Genomic DNA, 18,703 nt, shown 5'->3' with positions numbered 1-18,703 from the left:
AAACGGCTACCAAGGCTTACATCAAAGGCTATATATATGCGAAAAAAGGTGAAATATAAGATGAATTCACTTTATAAGTAGACAGTTCTCATAACTTACGAATATAGAAGCCTTTTTCGTTGTTAATAAATTGGCAACAAAAGCGGAAAGAGTACCCCTGCATAGGATAAGAGATCTTATTTGAAGTAAAAGTAATAGATTTACATATATTCAGCACAGGCAACATGCTACTTCTAGGTAGTTGTAGTTTCAACAAGGCTGACCTAAAACTTGGGTAGATATCTTTAAGATGTAGATTTAAAGTACCTATAAACTTCAGAATGTTGATAACAAGTGTTTAAGAAAGGAAAAAGAGTAGTATACCTCAAAGGTGAGACTTTCTTCAGAGATTCCAGATGAATTAATAATAATTAAAATCAATTTATGAAGCTGATTCTTTCTTATGTATGGTTTAATAGATAGAACTGCCCTATCGATATATCTTTGTACAAGAGGTGATTTATTCCACCATACTGAAGTCCCAAATTTCCTTATTCTAGTAAAAGTTTTCCATGGATAAATTCTCCTAATATACAGCGAAATATGGAAGCAAGTTTTAATGAATTCACAAACTTCCTCAAGTTCTAATTTAGCAACTTCAATATGTAACATTCCCTAATATAAAAAAGTTCCAAGTAAAATAGTATTCAACCAATTCGTCTTGATTTCAGTACAATACCGAAAAATATACTATAATTAAAATATATAAGTGATTATTTCTAGTTAATATGTGGTACTCTCACTGTTTGTCTCATTCAGTTGTTATTCATGAATATGATTAAATGAAACCCTTTTAAAAAAAAATCAATAAATGAGTCATTAATATATCCAATAATTTTATAATATTCAATTAGATTTTATTTTCTAAAAAATCAATGGAATTTACAATGAGAGTAATTAAGTTTTTCGAAGAGTGGCAGCTAGTAGTAAATAAAGGTATATTAGCGCCTCAGACTTCTGCATGCATGCACTGTATGCAAGCCGGTATAGGAGGATATTTATCAGTAATTTTGTACACAATTTCACGTTTATAAATGCAAACAAAGCTAAATATGAATATCTCAGTCCTTCCTATATCATTTTTGCTTTTATTTACCTTCAAGATACCAATACCATGTGAAGCTGGCTTGATACATGATGTTGGTAAATTTTTCTCGACTTATTTAAAGGCATTTTATCCCTCTATAGTAGCTCCGAAAAAGCTATATAGCCCAGACTTTGAATTGCAAAAACAACTAATTTCACAGTCTGAGGATTTGATGGAAGAGCTCGTTCATCTAAATGGAAATTTAACAAGTGTGGAGCAAGACTGGCTAAATATTCAGAATTATGCAGAGCTGAGACGTCACCCAAAAAATATATTTGCTGAAAATACACTTGGGGTTATCGATAGCTTATCTGATGTCATAGCTAAAATGTCCTTATCATCAGCATTCAGGAATATGGAAGCTCCGGTAGTGTTCTTAGAGCCTCCCGCAGTAGCAATCAAACAAGAATCAGTAACATCTTCATCACCTTGTAACACATGTGTTGGTAAACTCAATCTTACGAAGCCTGAAATGAAGGCATTCAAATCAGAACTCAAGCGAATCAGAAGAATTGATACAAAAACATTAAAGGGAGCAAATAAAGAGTTATTGGAGACTGAGTCACTAGCTAAAGAAACTTTGCAGCATAGAGCTAAGATTATCAATGACATTCAACATTTATCTGCACAAATCCTAAAAAGTGGAATTGAAGATACTGCAGATAGCATAGAAATGAAATTTTTACAGTCAGACCTTGCAATGGCAGAGCAGAGACATGCAGCCCTTGTTGCTAAGCAAAAAGCTTTGGTTCGTCTTATTAATGATTTGTCAAAGAAATAATTAAACCATATTATAAGGACTATTCTACTATTATAGTCAAAAAAAATATCTTTAGCTTGATTAAACTATTATTAAACTATTGAAAAAACTTTGTTTTCCGATGTGGAGTAGGAAAATTGCATAAAATCATGTCAGTACAGTATCACCAACTGCTCTACCATGGCATACGAGTAGTTGCTTAATGTGTTGTTCAAGGATTGATGCTCTTACACCCCTGGAAATATCTCTTGATCCAGAACCCCTTACAATCATTCCATCTTTGAATTTCTCGAAGTAGCAACTTCCATCAGTAAGTGACCAGCTCCCATTATCGTCAAGCTCCACAATAAGGCCTAAAGGCTTTAAAAACAAATTCCAAAGGTTTAACATGCTTTCAGACCTATCATTGTGTGAGTCTAGTTGAAGTACTCCAGTTACTTCGTGTACACTAATGATAACATGTGAGTTCTTTGTTATTTGTAACGAAGACTCGTCATTGTTATGGATCATAGCTACAGATTCAAATAGTTTATTCAAGTTTTCAGATTTTACACTATAGTTCATTTTATGTACTTCAAAGCAATCTAATTCCTGAAAATTTAAATCTACACCTTTATTTTGTACTTCTTTAGTACTTTCTTTTTGGTAATTATCATTGGGAACTTCTCTAAAGTAGTATCTTCTCATACTCCTAATACCATTGTTATAGGACATCTTATTTCTCTTCAAATTCCACCGCTTACCTCTAAAATTATTATGAGAAACTTTTCTACCTTGATTACTTGAGTTTCTATTTCTTTTAAATGGTACTTGCTTTTGTTTCCTAGGAGCTTCTAGCTGAATCAATTCGTCCAAGGAGTAATTCAAGTTACCTTTCCGATTAGTCCTTTCTTCAGTCATTAAATTTAATAAAGTAATCTCAGAATACCTTCACGACACCTTAAAACTGCTAATTTCTGGAAAGTAGATGAGAGACTTTCCAAAGGAAAAATAAATTAAAGATAGTATAGTCATTGACCTGTGTTTCGGCGCTGAGATTCACTCTTTGGAGTATCGGGTATAGCGGATCTATTGCAAGAAAATGCATATTATTACCTTGTATTTCAGTAAACTTACCTTTCAAGTGAATATCTTCTACTTTATATAAGACATATATGCATATGAATGACTTTATTCAGTTGAACTTGCAATTAAATAAACGAGTTCTTTGTATTCAGTCACACGTTATATTAGGGTTTACAGGTGGTAAAATGACATTTTGTGTCTTTGAAGCAACTGAAGGATTGTCATTTGATTGGATTTCAACAGTTCAATATGTTTGAGGAAGTTTACATGAGGGTGTAGAGCTGAAACAATCTGAAATGAAAACTTTGCTTCAAGGAGTATATGAACTTGTATACAAACCCCTTCAAAAGTACATAGATAACAAAATGAATTTATTAGATATCTCAGTAAGTCTTAGACCATATGACATAATTTTAAGTGGTTACATTGCTGATCCTTTAACTCTTAATGAAATACACAAGTTTGTAACTAATATCAAAGATAATCGCATAACCAGAAACCCTTTCTGGATTTGTGATCCAGTCCTAGGTGACCATGGAACTTTTTACGTTAGTAAAGAATTAGTTGAAGTATATTTAGAAATATTGCACACAGTGGATATACTAACCCCAAACCAATTTGAATTTATACAGTTAGCAAGGAAACTAAAAAAAAATGCGAATATACTCCCATATTTAAAAACAAATATGGGTGTAACTGGAGAACAGAAACTATCCGAACTTAATCAACTTGAGATTTTTAATAGAGAAACTTATGAAAATATTTATGGAGGAATTTCACTAACGCAATCCATCGAATACTGTAAATTATTACTAGAAACTGGTTTAAAAAATATTATAGTTACATCTCTAAATCTTATAGATGATTTTGATCACTTATTTACACTTTTAGCAACCTACAATTCTAATGCTATAGCTACTTGTTTTCCAAATGTAAAGCTCGATCTTGAAAATTGTAAAGTTAATGTTGTTACCATACGGTATAAGCAAATTGTTCATTCAAAAATATTTTATGGAATGGGAGATTTATTTGCAGCTTTATTTACTTCCTTTTTGCCTGAGTATGATGGTGATCTTTGTTTCCCAATATTAAAGGCTATTTATATAACTCATTATATCATAAAGTACAATATTAATATTTCCAGGGAAGTAACTACTGAGTCAGAATCATCTTCAGTTAGACCCTTATACTTGTCTTCTAAGTTATTGCAGAAGGCTTTGTTAGAGATTAACCAGATGAATGGGGACACATTACTAAGTTTATATGATATAAAAATTCATCGCATAGAATAATGTAGCTTTCTAATTGAAAGTATAAGTCTCGTTTAGTATGTGTCACCAAGGTATCTAATAAGTAGAACATTTTACAAAGAGATACTTCGATTCTTCAGAAGTAATAGAGTATTTACTATTTGTATTTGAACTGTGCTTAAGACAGCTAAAATCAGAGTAAGCTGCAAGTTAGATTTCATTCATTGAGTCGAATAGCTTTGTTTAAAAGCCTATTTAGGCAGTTCTAAATATCTTATATTGATAAATTTGTCTATTTGAACATTTCTAAAAGTTTACTTAATGAAATTGAAAGATTCGTAAGCATAGAGTCATATGAGCGCGGTATAATGGACATGGCTTACGTCATTTGTGTGGGGCATGAGATCATAACACGTAATTCCTTTGAAAGATCTGCTACATGGTTTCTCCTTGAGGTGCAAGAAGTTATTAAGTAAATTGCTTTTGATAAGTAACTATAAAGAGAAAGTAACAATTAAATATTATAGGGGTAACTTGAGTTTGTTGTAATGCGTGGGAGAGACCATTCTCACCTCAGGTATAATTCCGTACTTAATCAAGATGATTTTGAGGAGATAGAAGAGATAGGTCGAGGGTGTTTTGGTACTGTTCATAGAATTAGACGTAAGAGTGATGGTAAGGTCTATGTCTGGAAGAAGATGTGCTATGGAAACATGTCTCAATTAGAAAAAACTCAGATTGTGACCGAGGTCAACGTTTTGAGGAAATTAAACCATAGGAACATTACCAAGTATATTGATAGAATAGTAGACAGACATAAACAATATATCTACATCATAATGGAACACTGCGATCAAGGTGATTTGGGAACCTTTTTAAAAAAGAGTTCTAGAAGAAAATTGAGTGATGCACGAACGAAACTACCTGAAGTGTACTTGAGTGAAGATGATCTTATCTCAATATTTGTTCAGTTATTAGATGCCTTGAACTACTGCCATACAAGAAATACAAAAGTTCTACACCGTGATATAAAACCTCAAAATATATTTCTGATAATACCAGACGAAATTCACAGTATAGAAGCTGCGAGAGATTATGAAGATAAATTGAGAAAAAACCATGCTATGGATTTTGGACTTCATTCATTTAATGCTATAGTTAAATTGGGAGATTTTGGACTAGCGAAGTGTCTAACTACACAACAATTTGCTACAACTCATGTTGGCACACCATATTATATGTCTCCAGAAGTTTTGAGTAAAGGAGAATATAATGAAAAAAGTGATATTTGGTCTTTAGGATGTTGTATGTATGAAATGATGACAGGAGAACCTCCATTCTACGCAAAAAGCTATGAGGAACTAAGGGAATATGTTAGCTATGGACCCACTCCAACCTTACCAAATTACTATTCTGGAGAAATTGAAAATGTGCTAAGTTTAATGTTTGAAAGAGATCCCGCAAAGCGACCATCAGCTTTACAACTACTTAATCATCCCTATATTCAAAAAAAGAGATCAGAGTTTTATTATAAATGGGAATATTTATTTCTTTTACATGAATATTATAGAGTTGTTGAATACAGTCACTTTCTTGAATCTTATGTACTATTTAAGAATGATTGTACAGAGTCAGAAAACTCGACTCTTGATACCTCTAGAGATTCAAGTAAAAGTGACCATGATAGTTCAAAAGATAACTATTATCCTACTGTGAATCAAACTTCGTACAAGATATCAACTTCAGTTGGTATCAAGAATATTAAAACAGAAAATTCCAGTGATTTCAGCAACTTAAATGTGAAGATATCTTCTCGCCCGAGCACATCCCAATACTTCACTTCAAATAATATTACCACTCCTCAACGTACGATCAGTTCTAAATTTGAAGAATCTCCAAAAACCTTGCCTTGTAGATACAATAGTAGATATTTAAAGAACTACTTAAGTTTTAATACTGATATAAGTGATAATTTGAAATATCCTGAAAGTTCTCCAATACATGGATTGCTTCCTAAAACCAAATATTCCTATAACTCAGAAAATAATAGAACTGAAAATCTGATCATTCAATCAGAACGACGTTTATCAATGTGGGTAGAGAGATTTAATTCCAGAAGTAGGAAATACTAAATCAATAGAAAGTCCCGAATTAATGGAGTACATCAGCATAAGCACTATATTAACAGACACGAAGTATCTAAATATCTAGAGTTAATAATATTATATAAATAAGTATTCATTTACTTTGAATATTCTATGCTCCAACTACATTTATAACTTTTTTGGGGTGAATGTAGACATCAATATACCCTGATGTGGTGATCCTCTTTCAGTGGCTGCTCCATGATTTGTCATACTACCTTGAAATATATTGACTGGCAACTATGTAAGTCCTATCTACCATCTCAAAAACAGAATAATAAGTCATCATTTGTACACTTCCGTATGAACTAGGTCTTAAATTAGACTTCTAAGTAGTAGTTTTTTCCTCTAATGTCTAAACATTCCGGGACATTTACTGGCTTCACCCAAATAGATCTCACATTGGCGCTCACTACCCCCTGAAATTATCTGTTCTCCACTTCTTGTTAGTGTGCATTCAATAGAAACTACATAAAGTCATCTATTTGTGTCTTACTATAATAAACTTTTATGGAAGGGTCAAATTAAATGCATTTTTAGTTTATATTTTGAGCTATTAAGACAAGTAGCCATAAGACTATTTGATGAAATTCGAACTTCCAAAGGTTATTTCAATTAGATTTCTGAGTTTGCAATCCAACTTACAAGATTTACCTTGTATAAATTTACTGAAGTCATTGCTTCTGGTTAATATTATATAAAATAAAATTACTAAGTACAGAAAAATACAGGGAACGAACAAATTACAACTTCCAGCACCGGTAATACATAACAAGAGGAAAGAATAACTATCAAATGTTACCTCATACTATAACAAGTGTTACTTTTCGTACAGAAGAAACCCCATTTACACTGAAGTTGAGACTACTTCTAGCTATAGTCTTAGCTCTACAATGTACAATAACATGTCTGAGGGTTGCAATATTAACAGATGCCCAAAGCATCTTTATGGACATGTTATTTATATATTTAGGCTATGTAGTATATACAGAAAAGTCCCCTTGTATTTTATTTATATTTGTATCAGTGTCATTTGTGCGTGGTGTAATGACACTGCTAATTATGGTTGAATGGATAAAGAAAGCTCCCGTTGCAGAAGACCCGAAAAGCTTTACTTCAATATCAAGTTGTATTGTTCATATTGCTAGTCCATTGATATCTTTCGGAGCCTCTTTTTTAGGCTACAACATCTTTAAATATTTGCAGGTTATAGAAGAGGTTGATGACCAATATCAATTTTTGGCACCATGGAGCAATTTTTCGGCTAATCCTCAAACTACTCCAAATATAATGAGCAATAATGCAGCTACTCCTAATTCAAATAATAATAATGGTGGAACTGGGGATTATATAGATCAAGGAGTTTATCAGGCAAGTAGTAGGCCTGTATGTACACCTTTTTCAGGAAGGGCATACAAGTTGAGTGATGCTTCATCAATTATTATACCCATAGAAAGTAATCAACAAATATATAAAGGGACATAAACAATATATGAATACTCCTAAGAAGTAAGTAGATTAATATATCGTAAAACCATCAAGTATATATCAAAATAAATGTATTATGTAAGAATAAGGTATAAAGTGCTAAGTTTACTACTTTCTATACCTGAATGAATATCTAATATTACAAATCCTAAGTGAATAACTAACAAGTCAGATATAGCTACCTAAACAGTATCATATAAACTTAAACATCTAAATTACTTTGTTAATTTCGGCCAGCTCTAATAATATCCATTGGTACATTGAAGTTCTAGCTTAAGTAATTCACTTTACTATTGAAAACTTAGGAAGGAAAAGTCTTCTATGCAGAATGTACTCATACTCGATATTATGATATTATTAGCTCAAACTAACATAGTCCATAATTCCCAGTTATGAATCATTGAGTTAAGACTCCTATTATTTCCTATATTTATTGTATTTTCTTTTTAAAAGCTATGGCTGTCTTGTCATTAATTTCAACACTTCTAGATAGTAAAGTTTAGACATTCCTATATAATATTTTGATAAGTCAATATTGTACTGTTACATTAATATTAGTAAAGTGCAATAGTACTCTTCATCTATTCCCCTTGCCATACTATCCAGTCTTCATGTTGCTCATATACATCTACCTCATCCTTTGATTCATAATCTTTAGTTTTCCCCTTACCAAATAATAATTGATCCCCAGTTCCTATTTCTTAGTATAATTGTTCGAATATATAATATACTACTACATATGTCTCCTGTTTATTATTAGTATTATCTAAATTTCTCTTTGCTAATCCCCTCTCCTTGATTTTCTTAATGCTTTAGATTGCTGTCTTCTAAATGTGATGACTCTGAAGTTTCATTATAGCAGTTAACATTTATATTATTGATAGTATTACTTTTTGCTAGTACTTCCTCACTAAATAATTGCAAAACAAAAAGTTCAAGTTCTTTAATCTTTATATCTCTTTTTATTTCATCATTACTAGTTTTAGTAATGCTTGAATTATCAGTTATCTTATCTAGATCATTTATAGCTAAGTTGTATAAGTCAAGGTTTTTGTACAAACTATGGTTGCACCTTTGAATTAGACGATTGTATCTCCATTTGAAGAAAGTCTCATAAATACTTTTCTCACTCTCCTCAATTCCATTTATTGGGTCTTTATCAATATTTACCTTCTCAATATAGTCTTTGAGCTTTATCTCTAGCCTCTTTTCGATAGACATTTGAACGTATACCTCATCTGAATAGGGTAAACAAGACAAATATAGTAAATCACGCTCTGAAGTAAATTTTGGAGTTATTAACTCATGAGGATTAGAAAAACTTTTTCCTCTCCGCAATTCTGACACCCTACAAGTTGTCTCTTCAACCGAATTAGATATTAAAGTGCATTTCTTATCTTCTTTGCTTGTTATATAGGATATATAACTAGTGAATGTATCTGAATCTACAGTCTTAGTTACTTTCTTACCATTATTAGGAATATCCCCATGCAAAATATTGGCAATTTCAACCTTTCTTTTCTTTGGTTTACCCTGTGGAGAGATACCCGTATTTCCAGTATTTATAGTTCTCTTGATATCAGTACAGCTAGATATCTTCCATGTAACCCATAATAATTCATAAAGGAGCATGTACTGAAAAAAAATCGTTGAAGAGAATTTATTCATCCTTGTAATGTGATCTAGATATCCTACAAAGCGTTGTACAAGTAGTTTAAAACTGTTATTAAATGTTTTAGTGATCTTAAAAAGTACCTGATATTCCCTCTTTTCAAGGGCCATTATATTACAATATAAAAACACTAGACGGTATACAAAATTAAATCTGAAGCTCCAAGAATCTAGAGAAGATGGGATACATTCCATTACTGCTTGAACATAATGTAAGCTATTAGTTTTAGATATCTTAGGTAATCTAAGCATGTGTGTATCAAAATCTCCATTGTATTCAGGTACATACACAGGTGCATTATCTTCAAAATATGATAATAGAATTTCAAAATCTTTTAATAGTGTAAAATCTTCAGAGTTCAAAGATAAGTATTCAAATGGAGTTTCCAAGAATTTGTCACAGTTTAATAAAGCTTGGAATACCTTCAGAGATGTCCATGGATATAATAAATGTTGATAGTCATCAAAATAAGTCTCTAAGTTGCTCTGAGTACCATTATCATACTTGTCTATTGGCATTTCACCATCTTCTTTCTCAGGTGATAAATTTTTGGATGTTAAGGAAGTACTAGAGGTGTTATGAGGAGTAAAACATAAAGTATATTCCATTAAATTCTTCATCAGCCTTCCCCCACTTGGGATTTTGTATGGTCTAATACTCAATGTTTTTCTACATATACCTGCCTGGTTACAAGGCAGACAGGTAAAGATAATACTCCTAATCTTGCCGCAAGTATCATAGCATCCATAGGATAATAAACGCCTTCCCAAACTAATAAGCAAGCCTACAGACTTAGCATGTGAAAGTTGCCTCTGAGCTGCTGTTGCTGGAGAAAGTGTAGCACTGGAAGGCAAGGGAAATTCTTCACTCATTTCTGAAATTCTTTCATTATTAGTTTGCTGGATGCAATTCTTTGAATTGTATGGTATATGAGGGTTATTTAACGACCACTTTAATAGGTCTAGCTTTGTATCACACAACCAATTAATAAATGAAATCAATCCTCTCTTATCTAATAAACTAGATAAGTCAGATGCTAAATCCAGCCACGAAGCAATATCCATAAAACCAGTTGATACAAGGATAAGACCACAACAAGAGAGTATAAGTACTTTTTCTTGAGAATCTGAAGCAACTAAGATAGTATCTAGCTTAGATTTATTAGCTAGTTGCTTTATATTGCTGAAATTAAAGACTTCTTGGTTGTTATCTGGTTGGATCCTGTCTGAAACTTCATTTTTTGTAGCTATATTACTTTCGTTATCTAAATCTTCATATCCATCAGAGTTGTCACTAAAAGCCCTTATTGCTGCTAGTATGAAAGCTTGAACTACTATTTCACGTGTTATTTGTAAACTCAGTAATTTTTCAGCCAGTGTTTCCATTTCATTATCAATAATATTGTACAGCCTAGACTCGTCACTATATATAACCCTATTCTTAAGGCCACTATTTATCTCCTTAATAATTCTCATGGAACATGGTAGGATTGAATCATGGAATATATCTGAAGAAAATTGGCACCTCATTTCAAGAATTAAAAGCTATATTTAACCCGATAATATCAGGGAAAGTACTGAAGAGCGCTGGAGCTTAAGGCTATATTATACTAAATTTACTTTGTTACTTCCAAAAATGGCAATATATTTGTCCCAATACAAATAACTCAAAAGTCTAACCTATTATATATCCTTTATCCTACTTATTATATATTCCATATATAACTTTTAAGTAATTTAGAGGCATTTTCAGTAGTAAAAAATTACTAAGTACTTGTTTATACTGCAAGATTCCTAGCCTTCTTTCGAATAACAAAAAGTACTCCTTCAAGGAGCTCATCTATTAATTCGATAGTCAGTTTATCTAGAATTGATTGATAGTATTGCTCAATATGGAGCCAGCTATTTCTACTTGTATACGCAAAGCTTTTAACAAGCTTATCTTCGCATGAGTGATACCTAAATAAGTGTTCTATTGTTAATAAGTCCTTTTCACTTTCTAAAATATTAGGATAGTTCGGTGCATGAAAAATACGCTTTAGTTCCCACTTGTTTGGCTCATTTTTAATAAGATATGGTTCATATGAATCCTGCAACTTCTTGATCACAGCCTCTGTTAGCTTGTGAATTGCTACAGGTTTCTGTGAATTGAGATTCTTTAGTTTAGTACTACTTGTATCTAGTATCTCAAGCATCAAATCCATAACTAAAAGAATAAAATTATCATCTGGAGGATTCAGAAATCCATTTATTGATGAATTAAAATCTATGTATTCGCTATCCTGCATGATAATATTGTGAATAAACTCAAGAAATAAATCCGCTTGACTAAAATCACCTAAATATACGTTGTTTGAGTGAGTATTGTGAACTTGTTCAATGATTCTACTCTCCATTGTACACTTTGTAATTGTTTGGCTTTCCAGATGAGTTAAATTGCCTATAGTATACTTATATATTAATTTACATATAAATTCTATGGATTCTGGAGATGTATCAATAGATTTCTCGAGACAATTGGTAATTGTATCTAAACCCTTATTGTAAAAATCTTCAGTACATAAGCCATCCATGTTAAAATATGTATTGTCAGAGATATTACAACTTTCATTTATCTTGTGCCAAAGGTTATTATAAGAATCTATAGCTTCAGATATATCATAATTATCAAGAGGAAAGTATTCAATTACTGACAGTTTATTTTTCAAATCCAAGTCTGTTATCTTTGATTCTTGTGTGCTTTCTAAAGTTTTAATTTGATCATCTAGTCTCATTGTATCCAGAATATCCACATCCAGTTTCTCCTGTTCTATACAACTCTCCATCTTGTTTAATGTACTATTAGGTCGATCTTCAGTTTCTAAAGGGTGTTTAAGGAAAAATTCAACTGGAGGGAAATAAGGATGTTCAGGTAACAAATTACATGTTAAATCTACATTATTTTCACTGTAATCTCCCATATTATCTAACTTGTTTAATATAGAAATGTTAATATTGTTATTCACATTTGGTTTCTCAGATAAAAGCACATTATAATCCCCCATACAACTTCTCAGTGAAGTTTCTTTATCAGTTGTAATTGAGTCAGACCTCGTTATAGAATACTCCTTTTCAGCTTCTACGCTATCTTTATAATTCAAGCTATTAGTAGAGAAATTGACTCCCTTTATATCAGGATTCACTTTGGCTACAGAATTATTAGAGCATACCGTTTTATTTTCTTTAAATTCCACATCTTTATTTTTATTAAGAGAAGTATCATTTTCAGCATCTATGTGATTTATTTTGCAATCCCCAGTCATTATTGAGGATGTCTGTATAAATTCGGAAATACCAATTTTATTGTCATCATCTGTATATTCAATTCTACGATAAGTAGGGAAGGGGGTATCTAGCTCCCATCTCCTTTTCATCGAATTCCTTTTTTGGCTAACTTCTCCACTATCACTAAGTGAGTGGTTATTATTGATTGTATCCAAAGAGTTATCTTTAACCAATATTTCATTTGGGCTCATGCTACTAGGAAATAAACTTTCTTTTGAACTGTTATTTAGTGGCTCAAACAAATTAGAACTATCTTCATTTCTATTAAAGTTTTTACGAAGGTAGAGTGAAGGTACTTGATCATTTCCATTGAGCAACTGCGTATTTATCTTGCCCACCCTTATTTCCTTTAGTTTCAAACATAGTTCTTTTAATCCATTTATTCTTTCTATATCACCTCGCTTGTCATTAATACTATCCAGATCCTTATTTTTAGTATCTGTCATACCATTATAAATTCTCAAATTACCAGTTTTGCTCGTAGTATGAGTACTGTTATCCACTTGAGGAGGACATGATAAGCTTTTTAACCTCTCTCTTTGAAGCTTTCTCTTCGTTTGAATAGACTCAAACATATCTTTGACACTCGGAGTTACTCCTATTCCAGTACACTCCCAATTTTTAAAGCTCAATTGTTCATTTATTTTTCTAGTCAAAGTACTAGTATTGTTATTATTCTCATGTATACTACTCATCTCAGAGTATACATACTTCTCAGCTTTATACTTGTCCAATCCTGATAATTTTTTGCAAGATTGAGGGATCTCTTTATTATCGTCCATATTCAAACATCTTCCAGGGTATAAAAAAGAGTTATTATCTCTATGTGAATTCTCACTTCCAATAAGTCTTGTTGGATTGATAATATGTCTTATATTTGGATTGCAATAGTTCTTATGTAGCTCTTCAATCAGACTAACAAAGTCTTTCAATCTCTTCAGTCTGCTGGTAGATTCAAATCTTCGACCTGAGTGACTTGTAACTCCACGGAATGAGTTTATCAAAACCTCTCTACATCTTCCTTTTTGATTAAATAGATCAGCTATCTTATTCTTAACTAGTTCTTGTTTTTTTGAGATATCTTTGTCATATTCTGCACCCAATTCAATATATGATAGTATATATTCTAGTATTTCAGTATTAGAATACCGAACATTTGCGTTATTACTCTTATCTATCACATTTAAAGAATTATCAGATGCTGAAGAGCTGATATTCTTACTTATTTTATATAGTCTATCTTTCATTCTTAAGTGGTGATAGTTTTGTGGTACACGTGCCTCCTGAAAGCTCCATACTGGGCCTATATTGCCATTATTTTGTTCTCCTGTATACTTTGAATAAGAAGCCTTTACATGTTGCTTATTATTATAAGTATTTCTATCCATAAAATTGTTATTAATGTTAGTGGGGTTTACTAATTCTTCTTGTAGCCTTAAAAATCGATTATCCTTATATTTAAATTCCCACATTGTAAGCTCACTAAATTTCCCATTTACAAAAAAGTAAAATAGGTTATACTCAATATTAAATCAACATAATAATATAAATTTCAAAAAAGAAGTTTCTATTACAAATTCTTGAGCTAAGATACTTTCCAGGTGCCTTCAAACTGCATAACTTGCCTCTTGTGGGGGATACTTCCGAATTTTTTTTTTAAAGTAATTTTACTTGGTTATAAAAAATAAAATGCTAAATTCTCCTGTTAATTTACATTACTAAATGTTAAAATTTGATATACTATCAAAAGTGCTATAGTTTGGTATAATATTGCTGTGTTATCTTTATATTCCTTCTTTTTATAAAACATAATTTAGTATTAAAGGCTATATAGACAAAATCACTATTAATTTTTAGTTATTCATTTAAATTTCGAAATAGTACATATTATTGTTATTTAATTTTACTCATTAGTGCTACTTTAAGCTATTGCATAAAAAAAAGTCATTTTATATTTGGCGGTAAATTTAGCCGCTTGTATATTACAAGTTAACTTTGTTTTATGTTGCAGTAGAAAATCCGTAACCTGGTGACTTTTCTAGAGGATAAATACCTTTCTGAAACCGAAGAAAAAAAACTGAATTTCCAGATTTTATTATGAGAAGCTAAGTCATCTCTGAATTGGTTTCACTGATAGTGTAATTATGTCAGATTACTATTCAAGTACTGACGGGAATTTTAGAAAAAAAAGATTTTTTTTAATTCTCTACTTTATATCAACTCTTATATATCAGTGCTTTGCATGGGGAACTGGATGCATGGGGTCTACTAGGAAATTTAAGAAGGCATCTGTCAATAAGTTTGCAGATTTTTTTTCAAGATACTTATTTCTTATGGACTACCAAAATACCATCAATAAAATTAATAAAGAAATAAAGAAGACAAAGGATGAGTATTCTGTATTACTGAAGAGTGAGAATAAAATATATTTAATCTGTGAAAGTTCGACTAAAAATCTATTGTCCAAAGTTGAATTTGATGAGTTACCCAAGATAATGAACCTTTATAATACACTACCACTACTGACTAAAAACTTTAATGAAATGCTTAATTCAATGGAATTTATGATATTTAAGAGAATTCAGGGAATGTTGGTATATGTATTTTATAATAAAGTGCAAATCAACTACTGTATTAAATTTTCAAATACAAATGATACTCCAGACAATGTTGTTAATCAACAGGTGAAATTGTGCAATATTCTAGCTAAAAATCTAGAACATATGATTATAGATAGTATTACTGGTAGTTCTGGTCAGAGAAATCAGGATTCTGACCATTTTGAAGTTGCAGAAAACGTAAAAATGTACATAGACGATATACTAGCTGATGTTTGGAAAAAGACTCAGTTCATATCAGATCATATTAGTAATCTTGTACTCCTACCACTTTTGGAGAAGTTCAAGATAAGAATTGTAGAACTGACTGACGATAATTTGCTTTCTAGAAATTTGAATAGTACAAGTGACATATACTCAAACATTAACTCTATATATAACCAAAAACCAGAAGTATTTCTGATACTTCATTCATATTTCGGAGAAAATATTGACTACTTATCATCTCCTCTAACTTCAAAAGCACTTCATGAGCTATATACTTCATATTTATTTAAGAATTTGATTCCTGAATATCCTAAGTATGAAGGAATTTCTGGTTTACTACAAGAAAGATTAGAATCCATAATGACTCATTTTGTAAAGTATCTAATTAACTATGAGAAGGAATATCGTATATATCAAAGAAAAAAAAGTGGTCTCATAAAGTTAGTAACTATATTTGATGTAGTTATAAGTAACATCTGTACTAAACCAATAACTCAAAATGAAAAGGGTTATATTAAGATACCAAGTTCGTTTAACATGAAGGATTTTTTCAGATCTTTTGGAATTGATATATGTATTACACATCCTAGTAGTTATTTAGAAGATAAATCAGACAATATTGATGAACTTAAATCTAGAGAATGTGGACTCCATGAAATATCCACTACTGAACAACATAATACCTTTAAACAAAGTTCTAACTGTCATAAATTACACTCTTTACAAATTTCAGAGCGTCCCAAGTTCTACAAGTTAGAATCTGATACAATTAGACTTGTCTATGATGAAGCAATAAAAAACTATTATATGGCAATTACTAGCTTCGAGAGTATACATGTTTCTTTTAAGAAAAGTACGAAAATACTACAAAATCAGTTAGATCAATTGGAATTTTTGAATATGGTATATAGTGATATCCTTAAACATGGATATAATGAATTTCTGGTACCAGAATTTCTCTATAGTCGTGCACTTTTAATTTATCTGGAAATAGAAAATCTCAATATTAGTGGGAATTCTACTAAGATACATATGAAAAGTGTGTTGAAAACAATAGTTAATACTGAGGAGAGTATAAGAGTTCTAGAGATGGTTAAAGAATCATTTAGCGATTTAAATGTGGCTATTCACTCTTTAAAGGAATCAATTAGAAATAGAACTAGATGTAAGGGGATTAAGAATTTAAAGGTAAGAATGCTACCCACAAAAAAAAAGCTTAAAAACAATGTATATGAACCTCTATTTATCATTGAAAATTCTGTGAATGAACTGGAGTCTGAGTCACTATCAGCTGAGGTGAAAATAGTAGAAGTTGAAGAGAAGGTTAGTTCTTTAATGGGAGATTTACAAACATTGAAGCTTCCAGATAACTTTGATTCAAATATGAAGTCTTATTCAAACAAACTTTCTCAGATTATGGAATGCTCAAACCCAACAGGTAATTATATTATGGATTTATGCGAAACTGTGCTGAGACAAGCCCCTTACACTCTTGATTTTATAGATAATGATGTAAAGCACTATAAGGATCTATTAGCGTCTATTATGAAGAATATCAGTGATATTAAGGAATTGATGCAGAAGTATGAATTAGATTGGAAGGAACATATGAATTTATTAAGCGAAATACCAAAGTTTTGTGAAAAACAAGCATCAGATATACAAGATCTCGATACTAAGACCAGAATAATCCTTGGATAATAGTACAAACTAGACTTGCAGTTGATGCCACTAATATCTCTGCTTGGAAATATTTGATATATCTTGTTTAGTTCCTCAAATATAAAGCTCATTTTCTCATTTAACAGATAACTTAATATAGTTAGTCTTTAACAGCTATTTATAAAATATCCCTCCCCCCCCTAGTATTGGTTAGTTCTTAAACTCCTACTAGTTTTGTATAGACTCTCTAAAGTTTATGTGTTTCTGATTATAGTAAGTTAAAATTCCCTAAAGTGAAATAGAATTGGTATAATGTATTTTACCGAGTAATCAAAATTAAACATACCTGAGTAAATCTGAGAGCTGATCTGTACCTGATTTGCTTAGTGACATTTTTTCTATCTATTGAACCTTCCTTGCATCTTTGTTTTAAATAAAAATATCCATTAAGAAATTTTATTATTATCTCGAGAAAGTATACACACGATTTAAACTTGAGAGTATTGGGAAGCAGTACCAGTATAGTCATATCAGAACACAATGATGGGATCTGATCTAGTATTTTCATTTGCAAGATTGTAGATAAACCATCCTCACTTTTCATATGATCTGGAATATCTTCAGATTGGGGGAGATTATAACCGTCAACATCTAATAAAATTTCCTCTCTTCGATTGTTTATGTTAAGTATTGAGTCTAAAAAATTCTGCAATTCACTAACTAGATTAAGTGCATTGTGTTCTTGTTCTGCAAAAAATAATTTAAATACACTATCAAAAGATATTTCACTTCCTAGCTTGAATCTATCTGAGCAAAGAGGATCACTATATATTTTTGTATTGTAAGATTGTATTTCACTCTTAAATCTTGTAATTACTTCTTCTGTTATTTCAGGCATTTCATCTGTTTCAAATCTTAGGAGTTTGAAAATACGTTTTTTAAATTTTGGGCCTAATCCTTTTACAGAATTCCAAAAAGTAGTCAAAGATTTTACGATATTTTGTTTTATTGTGGTTTTTGGCTTAATATTTATATCATCCAAATAAGGAGATGTTCGAGTTATTTTAGTTTCAGTTATATTTAGATTATTTTGTTCATATGAAGAAAGTATAACTGCTCCTAGAAGCAATCTGCAGGCTGCTCTTGTTAAAATTGTCTTTAAGTTTTTTGATATTACACCATGACTTTGTTTTAACTCTTGCGAATAAATTGATCCTAATGTTTCGGTTGAAATATAATCAATAGGTTCAAGTGGGGGAATCCCCTCTATAAGTTGCTCAACGATATTTTTTGCTATTTTGGCCAGATCAAATGGAACCTAAAGTAAGAGTTAATTTGTATACAGATTCATTCATATCAAATATACTCCAAAAAAAAAAAAAAAAAAA

At 31.1% G+C, this 18,703-nt stretch overlaps 9 protein-coding genes across 9 annotated transcripts in view; 5 read left to right on the top strand and 4 right to left on the bottom strand.

Annotated features, from left to right (window-relative positions):
• Positions 1–1,073: 1,073 nt before the first annotated feature.
• Positions 1,074–1,907, top strand: cand_032180 (uncharacterized protein; the record flags this gene model as incomplete). The annotated part of the gene is made up of 1 exon (XM_067213444.1): positions 1,074–1,907. The coding sequence occupies one exon, from the start codon at positions 1,074–1,076 to the stop codon at positions 1,905–1,907; it is 834 nt and encodes a 277-aa protein (XP_067066695.1).
• A 126-nt stretch (positions 1,908–2,033) lies between these two features.
• cand_032170 (uncharacterized protein) lies at positions 2,034–2,786 on the bottom strand (the record flags this gene model as incomplete). Its single annotated transcript, XM_067213443.1, has 1 exon — positions 2,034–2,786. One exon carries the CDS (start codon positions 2,784–2,786, stop codon positions 2,034–2,036), a length of 753 nt encoding a protein of 250 aa, XP_067066694.1.
• Positions 2,787–3,247: 461 nt separating this feature from the next.
• Positions 3,248–4,243, top strand: cand_032160 (uncharacterized protein; the record flags this gene model as incomplete). The annotated part of the gene is made up of 1 exon (XM_067213442.1): positions 3,248–4,243. One exon carries the CDS (start codon positions 3,248–3,250, stop codon positions 4,241–4,243), a length of 996 nt encoding a protein of 331 aa, XP_067066693.1.
• Positions 4,244–4,749: 506 nt separating this feature from the next.
• On the top strand, positions 4,750–6,333 carry cand_032150 (protein kinase domain-containing protein; the record flags this gene model as incomplete). Its single annotated transcript, XM_067213441.1, has 1 exon — positions 4,750–6,333. One exon carries the CDS (start codon positions 4,750–4,752, stop codon positions 6,331–6,333), a length of 1,584 nt encoding a protein of 527 aa, XP_067066692.1.
• Positions 6,334–7,140: 807 nt separating this feature from the next.
• cand_032140 (uncharacterized protein) lies at positions 7,141–7,830 on the top strand (the record flags this gene model as incomplete). The annotated part of the gene is made up of 1 exon (XM_067213440.1): positions 7,141–7,830. One exon carries the CDS (start codon positions 7,141–7,143, stop codon positions 7,828–7,830), a length of 690 nt encoding a protein of 229 aa, XP_067066691.1.
• An 807-nt stretch (positions 7,831–8,637) lies between these two features.
• Positions 8,638–11,034, bottom strand: cand_032130 (uncharacterized protein; the record flags this gene model as incomplete). Its single annotated transcript, XM_067213439.1, has 1 exon — positions 8,638–11,034. One exon carries the CDS (start codon positions 11,032–11,034, stop codon positions 8,638–8,640), a length of 2,397 nt encoding a protein of 798 aa, XP_067066690.1.
• Positions 11,035–11,282: 248 nt separating this feature from the next.
• cand_032120 (uncharacterized protein) lies at positions 11,283–14,300 on the bottom strand (the record flags this gene model as incomplete). The annotated part of the gene is made up of 1 exon (XM_067213438.1): positions 11,283–14,300. The coding sequence occupies one exon, from the start codon at positions 14,298–14,300 to the stop codon at positions 11,283–11,285; it is 3,018 nt and encodes a 1,005-aa protein (XP_067066689.1).
• Positions 14,301–14,972: 672 nt separating this feature from the next.
• On the top strand, positions 14,973–17,354 carry cand_032110 (uncharacterized protein; the record flags this gene model as incomplete). Its single annotated transcript, XM_067213437.1, has 1 exon — positions 14,973–17,354. One exon carries the CDS (start codon positions 14,973–14,975, stop codon positions 17,352–17,354), a length of 2,382 nt encoding a protein of 793 aa, XP_067066688.1.
• Positions 17,355–17,543: 189 nt separating this feature from the next.
• The window catches only part of cand_032100 (uncharacterized protein), a gene marked incomplete at both ends in the record, with an annotated part of 1,505 nt that continues 345 nt past the window's right edge, over positions 17,544–18,703 (bottom strand). The window contains 2 exons of the mRNA XM_067213436.1: positions 17,544–17,603; positions 17,662–18,633. Coding sequence (XP_067066687.1) covers positions 17,544–17,603; positions 17,662–18,633 — 1,032 coding nt within the window. The remainder of the gene's footprint in view (positions 17,604–17,661; positions 18,634–18,703) is intronic.

This window comes from Cryptosporidium andersoni (genome assembly GCF_001865355.1).
Source record: "Cryptosporidium andersoni isolate 30847 chromosome Unknown contig_1, whole genome shotgun sequence".
In the NCBI taxonomy this organism is placed as follows: domain Eukaryota; phylum Apicomplexa; class Conoidasida; order Eucoccidiorida; family Cryptosporidiidae; genus Cryptosporidium; species Cryptosporidium andersoni.
The sequence above is the reverse complement of the archived record's forward strand: the minus strand, read 5'-3'. Positions and strand labels throughout refer to the sequence as shown.